At 39.9% G+C, this 9,669-nt stretch overlaps 1 protein-coding gene across 5 annotated transcripts in view; it reads right to left on the bottom strand.

Moving 5' to 3' along the window:
- Positions 1-9,669, bottom strand: part of MTUS1 (microtubule associated scaffold protein 1) — a 159,161-nt gene that overhangs the window by 44,216 nt on the left and 105,276 nt on the right. The window contains exon 1 of one of the 5 annotated variants that reach the window (XM_024759983.1): positions 7,533-7,917. The exons of the other annotated variants lie outside the window; for them this stretch is intronic. Coding sequence (XP_024615751.1) covers positions 7,533-7,653 — 121 coding nt within the window. The 5' untranslated portion in view covers positions 7,654-7,917. Of the gene's footprint in view, positions 1-7,532; positions 7,918-9,669 lie in introns of those variants that run through there. 5 annotated transcript variants of the gene reach the window in all.

Here is a 9,669-nt window from a genome sequence, read left to right as displayed (position 1 = left end):
AAAAAAAAAAAAAAAAAAAAAAAAGTATATATATATACACACACACATGCCCACCAAGTTCACTGATGTGACTGAGGTGCTGTTTCACAGGACAGCAGCCCTGGAACTGGCTTTTTCCCCTTTGTTATTAAGCAAGTTACCTAAAATATTAAATGCTGGCCTTCATGTGGACTTTCATATTTTTGCTTTTGTCTTAACAATCATTTTGAGTTAACCAATTTAACAGGTACCTAAAAAGATGCCTGGCATCACAAAGCCAAGCAGTGTTTTTGATTTCAGTGATGATGACATACACCAAGACGTCCCTTTAAATTTACCACGTGGAAGAACACAGTACCAAGAATAACATTCTGTCACCACTAGGAACCAATTCCAAAACAAAAACAAAAAGTCTACAAGGTCCTTCTTGCAGTATCTACTTCAAGCACATGTACCATTTTAGAATTTGAAAAGCTGTTTCTTCTGGACTTTTCCACCATGAGCTAGCCAGCTCAGGGGGTGTCACCACTGTGTCAGCGAGGCCAGGCCCTGTGGGCCACAGGTGGTGTCCCTCACCATCGCAGCCATGTGCAATCACATGCTGTTTGTCAAGCAGAGCAGCATGGCTGAAACAAGGCATGTGGAGACAAAAGACCTGGGGGAGCGGGGAGTCCCCAAAATGCACCAAAGCGGGTCAAAAATGTCCTTATTGCAAATTTAAGACAATAGACGATCCTTAATAGACAGTAGAAACAAAAATGAGAATAGCCAATTAAAACATTCAACATTAGGAATTTCCATAACACAAACAATAAATAAAAAGAGAATGTCATTCTCAAAACATTAACCAGTTAAGGAAAAGCAATTTGAGTGAGATGCCTAAAACTCAGGCCACCAGGGAACGATAGGAAAAAGCCTAGTCTCTCACCCCAAAGAAGGCTCTATGAGTCTTAATTTTCCCCAGAGCTATATAATTGATGCCTTTTATAAAGGACCCTCATGTACTAAAATAATCCAAAGTATTATTGTATCACCTAAGCCAAATACAGAAAAATGATGTTCAATTTTACATACATTTAAAACCACATCTGTCATCTTTTTACCTAAGATAACAGTAATATGCATATACTATTAATAAAATACTTCTTTTAGCTCTAAAACATGCTTTAGAGCTAATAAAAAGTATCGTAATCTATATTATTTCATGTATAGGGTGATTCTCTACTATCCAAAACTCAGTTAACCCAAATATTTCAGTGGTTCTAATTAAATAAGCATTTACCATATATGTTTTACTTGCCTTATTCCTCCATTTTCTCCTCATGAAAAACACTGCTATACTTCCCATCCTGAATCCAACTCCAGGCTATAATGTATGGTTTATTTACCATGTTTGTGTCAAAATAGACACTACATTAAAACACAATTTAGCACAGTAAGACTAGCTATCTGAAACTTGTGAGATTAAGATATACTAACTTTCTCTTTCAACACCTAACTTTTAAAGACTTATCAAAAATATTATCCATTATGAGTGAAAACTCATTTAACACATAACTGTTCTCTTAAATAGACTGCTATAACTATGAAAGGGCACTTTTTTTTTTTTGCAGTACGCGGGCCTCTCACTGTTGTGGCCTCTCCCATTGCGGAGCACAGGCTCCAGACGCACAGGCTCAGCAGCCATGGCTCACGGGCCCAGCCGCTCCGCGGCATGTGGGATCTTCCCGGACCGGGGCACGAACCCGTGTCCCCTGCATCGGCAGGCGGACTCCCAACCACTGCGCCACCAGGGAAGCCCGAAAGGGCACATTTTAATGACATAGCAAAGCTGAAGCTGTAAGACTGCCATAGCTACATGAGCTCAGAATCATCATTTTTAGCATAATGCCATTCACAACACCAGTTCTTAGTAAACGTTTATCAATGTGGCAAGAGACCAGAGAAACTTTCAAGACTGCTTTCAAGTAAGCTAAAAAGAAGAATGTGGATTCACAGTGAGATAACAAACGGGTGGTGGAAGGCCACATCTCTCATCTGGTGTTCTTGAATTTGGTCCTTTTGATGTCTTTTGCATTGTACGAATGAGTGAATATTTTAAAACTTTTTACAAAAAAATTCTAATATATATAGTTTTTTATGAAAGCTTTCTAAAATGCTTTCACTGGCTTTTATGTTTTGCAATGTGAGAAACACAAGAGAAATTAAGGTTTATTTAGCATCACCTTAATGCATGACTAGGATCCCCACCATAAATGCACTGCTAATATTTATCTTTTGTTAACACATTTTAAATATATAAAAATCACATAAGGTTGAGAACATTCTTTCTCAGTATAAGCATTATTTTGTAACTAAAAATTAATTCAAGAGATCAAAATCAAATATTAACCTCTATGTCCAAACAACAAAATGACTTGAAAGTGTTTGACACATTTATAAAATAGGTAATCATTACCAAAAAACATTCATATCATAAAAGAGAAGAAACAATGAGGTCTCTTGCAAGATTCAACTTGTTAACTGATATACTTCCCTTATTTAAAAGCTGCCAGTATTAGCTTTTGAGAAATAACCGTTTTGCCTTCTCTGGCAGTCTCTATAATAGGGCTCTAATCCCTCTTATACCTGCATGTACTACAGCGACTGGAGAAGTCCAAGACTCAATTTCCCAGCTTCCCTTGAAGGTAGAAACAGCCATGTGACTGAGATTTAGCCAATGAGATGTAAGCACCACCCCTTCCCTGGGTCTTGTTTTTCCTGCCTGCAGCAGGCATTGTGACATCATGAGGCCACAGTCATGAGGAAAAGGCCAAGAAAAGAGCACAGGTGTGACATCACTGAGCCTCTGAACATCAGAGCTGCTGCTTTCTAAGAGAGACAAGCTCCTCCTTAGTTAAAGTAGCTTAAACTGCAGCTAAAAGCAGTTCAGTTCTACTTGACAGTCTGAAAAATGAATACCAAACCCAAGCACGTAACTTGACTTTCATTCTAATTAAACAAACTTATTTGCATTCTGCCTCATTCTTACAAATATCTAGGCAAAATGGTTCTCTTTAGTGCAGCTTCAAGTAAATAAAAATATTTTGTTCTATTAATAATACTTCTCCTGCCTTTCCTCAAAATATATGTACATACACCCCTCTCCTTTGCTAGAGTAATTGCTTTTAATCTTACTAGCTCAGCAAAAAGAATGCTCTCTTAGTGCAGGGAATTGCCTTCACTTGAATCAATGAGAATATTTAACTCTGAGGCTCAAAATGGCACTTTTCATAATAATTAATACAAGTATCTCATCTCCAGCTTCAGAGAAAACCTGATTTCCAATAAACCTGGAGGCAAGGAATAGTTCTATGTGGAAGATTCTTTTCCCTCCACTGACTCATAAAATTGAAACTAATAAGTTTCAAAATATGAGGCAGAATTCTGAACTAGACTGAACTGAAAGCTCTGGTAAGTCAGTGAGATCACTTCTGGACTTCTTAGAAGATGTAGCACTCTTCTGATGCTGAGATCGTCGTTCACGCCTGACATCCTGCTACGTTACCCAAAACCCTGACGAATTCGCTCTCTTTCCTTGCCCCTATTTACAGAGGAAATCACATCCTGGACGGGACAACACACTTTGTCAATATACTACAGCTCACAGTGTCCTGTGCAAGGGCCGGTCAAAGGGCCTGTTCTGTCTGGCTCCACATAACCACCGTCCTATTGCTGGCACCTCTCCACATTCTATGCTCGGACATATTAAAATTCTTTCATTTCCTTAAAGGAGCCAAACTCTCCCTCACCTCCAGGCTTTCACATGCTGTTTTCTCTGCCTGGAACACTTTTTGTTTCTTGGCTACTCCCTCCTATCCCGGGGTCCCAGCTTAAACGGCGCTTCTGGAGGACCTGGATAAAGTCGGCCTCACCTGCTGGGCGCTGCCTGAGCACCTAGTCCATGCCCTACGGCGACGGCCTCATGTTCTCTGCCTGTCTCCCTGGTAAACTGTGGGCTGCGTAGGGGAGTTCCCTGGTGGTCTTGGGCTAGGATTAGGCACTATCATTGTTGTGGCCCAGGTTCAATCCCTGGTTGGGGAACTAAGACCCCACCAGCCATGTGGTACGGCCAAAATTTAAAAATTGTGGGCTGTATGAAGGCAGGAGGCCACGTGTGGCTCAGTCCTGGCTACATTGTCAGCATCTAGCACGGCACCTGCCACACAGTACACGTCTAATACATATTTGTTTATGAGACGAATGACTTGATCCTGCAATGTGAAAGTCAGTTTGGAAGCAAGAGAAAGACTGGTTGGTGGCAAAGACCAAAAATATAAAATCCTTCAAAAAGTCCCAAAGTATTAGATTGGGTGATGTGCAACTGTCAACATTTGACCATTTTCTACCTCTAAGAAGAGCATTTTCAAATTCTTCAATCTAAAAATAAAGCCTGAACTACAGCAGGCAGAGGGTAAAAACAACAGTGATTTCAAAGGATAGAGTCTTAGATTCTTGCAACCAATTAATTGTGGATAAATGAGGAAGAACAATAATTCAAAGGGTACTGAGATGTGAGGACAGAATAGGGGGCAAACAGTGGTGTCGTGAAGAGAAAAAGTCAGGAGTATTCGCTGAGTTTGGGAAATAAGGAGAGAATTAGTTTAGATAAGAAGAATTTTCAGTAACACATCCAGGGTTTTTTAATCTGTAGCCAGAAAATTCACAGAATTTGAGGTTGAAGAGACCTCGGAAATCATCTCATCTGATTCCTTCATTTTGTTGCCTTGTTTGGTTATGTGATCAAGGTCAATGACTTGGTTACTAGCAGAACCAAGGCTACAGCCCCAGGCTCTTGGTATCCAGGCCAACTCCACTGCCACTGCAGCCACCAACACCACTTCTTTTATTAAGAATACAAACACAAGGGCTTCCCTGGTGGCGCAGTGGTTGAGAGTCCGCCTGCCGATGCAGGGGACATGGGTTCGTTCCCCGGTCCGGGAAGATCCCACATGCCGCGGAGCGGCTGGGCCCGTGAGCCATGGCCGCTGAGTCTGTGCGTCCGGAGCCTGTGCTCCGCAACGGGAGAGGCCACAGCAGTGAGAGGCCCACATACCGCAAAAATAAAATAAAATAAAATAAAAACCAAAAAAGAGAATACAAACACAAGCTACTGCTCACAGCCCATGTGGATAAGAAGAAATGCGATGACTTCAATATCTATTTTATTGGAAGATTTCTCAGACCCTCAAGTTATGTAATATGGATAAACTCACGTAAGATTCTTACTGGGGTAAGTAGAATTATATTCTTCACATAATTTTAAAATGCTTCCCCCACACAAAACTCTTTTTTCCATCACTGCTATTCACTAGATCTAACAGAATTACAGCAAAATTTACAGCTGGAAAAATCTAAAGAAACCAAAAATTCTTAACAGAGGTCCCAGGTTTTAGTCCCATCCCTGCCACTGACTGTGTGCCCTTGGGCAAGTTAATTCACTTCTCTGGGCCTCCGACTTCCTGGTGTAAAATCAGGTAAACTAGAGCACCACTAAGTACACTCTAGCTCTAAAAATTACAACTGCAATCAAATGAATGTTTCAAAATATTTTTATGTAAATTTTAAAAAATAAAGAGTACCTAAAATATCACTATTCGTTAGTCAAACTCTGGTAATAAAAGCCTTGTGCCTTTTGCTTAAGTTGCCTTGGAAAGCTATCTGCTCCACAAAAATGGTACAGACAACCTAAAACGTTCACTAATGGAAGACTGGTTAAATAACCCATGGCTCATCCAACAACGGGATGTTACAAGACTACTAAAAAGAATGTGGTAGATAAGTGTGTTAACCTGAGAATCGAAGATATATTAATGTTTAAAAGTAAGCTATAGAAGAGTATGTATGGTAAGCTTCCATTTCTGTAAAACAAAAAGGGATATAAAAGAACCTGCATAGGCTTATATATGACTAGAAAATTACTGGAAGGATAAACAAGCACCCATGAGAGTGGAAGGGTGCAGGGCCTGGGTAAGAAAGAGGCTCACTTGGAATTGTACAACCTTCTGTACTGTTTGATTCTCTTTTTAACTTGGAGTGTGGATTGATTTTTTTTCTTAAGTTACAATTAAAAGCCATGACTAAATGCTGGATAACTTTGTATGAATATTTTAAAGTGCCGTGGGTCAAGAACCACCAGAGGCTTCTCCATTATTCCATTTAAACAAAACTTATGTGTCTTGCAAGATTTTTTAAATTCTTGTTAATGGAAAACAAATATATGAATATAAAATCTAACTGAATGTGTTACTGGTTTTGATTAAAACATAGAAATATAATTTTTAAAGTCAAAAAAAGTTAAAAGCCATTTGGAGCTATTTTAGATTACACAAATTATTGCAAATATAGGGCACCCTTTTATTTTTATTTTTCACCTTTTTATTCTTTAAGGTTGAAAAAGTGACAGTGGCATTTAGGCTGGGAGAGATAGAGCCACTGTTTCCCTCCTGACTTATCCATTTACCTTCAGCTGTCAGCTCAGATCGAGAAGGAAAGGCTGGCAGACTCCAGTGACAGGTCAAGGGGAGTTACGAAACATGAGGAAGAGTCATCCCACAGAGCAGGGAGATGCCCCTGGGAAAACTGAAAAAAGTCAGCTGAAAAAAATCACTGGGGACAGAGATGGAAAACAAGACCCAGAAGGGCTGGCATTCACAGGAAACAACAAATCATCTATTTACATACTCAGGATTCTAACACAGATACCACTAGCCAACCCGGATTCAATATAATAGCACTCCAGTTTTTATAGCATAAAATCAACTTAATTTCCCACAGTTGCAATTATATCTAAACAAGAGGTAGCCACAGTAGGCAAATGAATCCTCTAGAAGTGGACACACAGGTTTACACGTGCCTAAAATATACCCTACATTTATTTCCATCTCAGGCACAGAAAATAAAAAGCAGATACAAGCATTAAAGATCAGAGGCAGTCTTCTGTGACTGCAAACGTTTCCACCATGAAGCTTGGAAAACTTAATTTGTGGTTCATTTCCTACCTCTCCATGGCCATTACGATGTTTTATTTCAGAAATGTTTAGAACGTGGAAATCTTTTAGCATACCAAACCAGCCTAGTCCAATCTCAGTGAGGAACTACGTAATGAAAACCTCCAGAAACCCTCTCATCTCCTTCTTTAAAGGAAAGAGAACTGTTTGTCTTAATTTACCTGTGTCCTATTTCCAAAATCATGTGAAGTAAAATGTAATTGAACAGGTGTTGATTTTTCCAGATTCGGCTGGTGTCAGAGCAAAGAGCTGGGCGCACCCAGGCAACAGTTCTGCTTTCAACAAACAAATCGAGCACACAGCAGCTTGCAGACAGTAAAAGTACCATACACATGTGTTGAAACATAAGAGAAAACCGCTTATTTTTACAAATTACGCCTCGTTCTCTCATTAGAGCTTTCTTTCGCCAGTTATCTATCCCCTTAGAAAATTTCTGATAAACACCTGCAAGTTAATCAAGATGCCCCCCGTGTAACGGTAAAGAGAGATCTGCGCAACACAAACCTGTGTGGAAAATGACAGTACTTTTCCTAAACCCTGAAGGGAGTCGAAGATTTCGAAGCAGTCCTTTGGCAGTGAGTCGAACGTGAATGGTGGACAGGGAGAACTTGGGAGACAACAACATGTCTTCAGAGCAGGTGGAAAGATTTCACAGAAGAACCAGCTCCGTGGATTCTCACATACTGTCTTTTTAAACTCAGCACCCTTCTTCGAGGCCAAGAAATACAGCGAGAGGAAACATGCCTACATGTCAGACGTCACTCCACCGTACATGCACAAAAGAAAAACCCCAGAGCTATCCAAGTGCTTCTGGCTTCCGTTTCTACTCCCAGATGTTGCCAAAACAACGCTCTTCCTCTGAATAAAATCTCCTCCTAGCAGACCCAGCAGTCAGCAGCCTCTGAATGACATCACACCAAACATGCTTATGGGCTTATTATGGTTTTCATCAGAGATGGTGAAGGGGAGGAGAAAGTGGGTGGTCTTAGGCACTTTATATAACCACCAATAATGTCACAGGTTCTGTAATGAGTTGGAGGATCCTTAAGGGGAAATAACTACTTCGAGGAGTGCCTAATATTTATTTAGTAATTATAAAAAATTAAGACTTCATTAAAGTAATCTGTGTTCTGATTTTTTTAATTGTAATTATATTCACACTACTGGTGTGAATGTGGGGCATTTTTTTCAGATATTTTACATGTAAACCTATATATAAACCTGGTACCCTGGACAAAAAAATTTTAATGGCTTCAAGCAATAAATGTTCTCAATTACAATTTTAAATAAAATTCCTACTATAACACCTGGAACTAACATAGTGCTGTAGGTCAATTATACTTCAAAAAAATGTTTTTACTATAATATACTAATGACGGATTGATAAAAGGTTAAAATTCAACTCTAACACTCATATTCTGAGGACTTCACTAAGAGTCGGCAATAAAGGGTTAATGCAATTTCTCTACCCGATGTAACAATAGTTGCAGAGGAATAGAAATTAGTGAGTATTCTAAGGACTCCAATTATTGCTTGACTAATTGCATTTATACAAAATCAGGTGACCTCTCAAGATAGTAATGTTTTGAGACTAGGAACATCAGGAAGGTGTGATTATTGTTTATCAGTAAGGACTGAGATCTGGTAAATGTTTGAGTAGAGTCCTTTGTTAAAGCACATTAAAATATGGTGGCAAAAAAACCAAAAGAGGTTGAAAAGATAAAGGCATGGACATAAGAAAACTGCACCTGCGAAATGGTCACTTAAGTAAAGCTAATATTATTAAACCAGGAAGAGTCCAACTCTTTTAATTTTAAAAAGCACAAGAAAACAATGTGTGAAAAATGATCGATGTGTGTTTCCAAGATTTCCAAGACTCAGGAACAGAAATGAATGTAGTTAACTGTTAACCATAAATGACTATTAAATGCTATGAGAATGCACAGGAAGCAGTTACTCTTCAAGAAATTCTGTAGAGCATTTAGGGTGTGAAGAGGGAAGGAGACAGGCAGGAAAGGAAATTTTGAGTAATTCCTTCTCCCTTTTCACTCGCCCCACAGCCTGCCACTTGAGAGGTTGTCGAGAGACCAACCCAACAACCTGCCGGGGGTTAGCTGCGGGAAAATTACAACCTGTTCCTGCACAGACACGGCGTCTTGTAAACATTGCACCCACGGCCATGCAAGCACAAATAATCAAGGAATTGAAGTCTAGAAAAGCTACATTTAGGTGGTGCCTTTTCACTCTATCACAATTTGTTATTATTAAACCGCAACTTTTTTCCTGGATTCCGCAAATTAATTTGCCATAAAGCACCTCTCCTCCCCCCACGCACCAAGAAAAGAAAAAAAGCTTGTAAAAACTAAGATAAACACAACACTGTAAAACAACTATACCCCCATAAAAAGTTTTTAAAAAACTAAGATAAAAATCAGCATTAAAGGGCTTCCCTGGTGGCGCAGTGGTTGAGAGTCCGCCTGCTGATGCAGGGGACACTGGTTCGTGCCCCGGTCTGGGAAGATCCCACATGCCGCAGAGCGGCTGGGCCCGTGAGTCATGGCTGCTGAGCCTGCGCGTCCGGAGCCTGTGCTCTGCAACGGGAGGGGCCACAACAGTGAGAGGCCCGCGTACCGCAAAAAAA

This window comes from Neophocaena asiaeorientalis, unplaced genomic scaffold (genome assembly GCF_003031525.2).
Source record: "Neophocaena asiaeorientalis asiaeorientalis breed wild unplaced genomic scaffold, Neophocaena_asiaeorientalis_V1.1 scaffold521, whole genome shotgun sequence".
In the NCBI taxonomy this organism is placed as follows: domain Eukaryota; kingdom Metazoa; phylum Chordata; class Mammalia; order Artiodactyla; family Phocoenidae; genus Neophocaena; species Neophocaena asiaeorientalis.
Note: the sequence above shows the minus strand (reverse complement) of the source record. Positions and strands in the feature narration are given on the sequence as shown.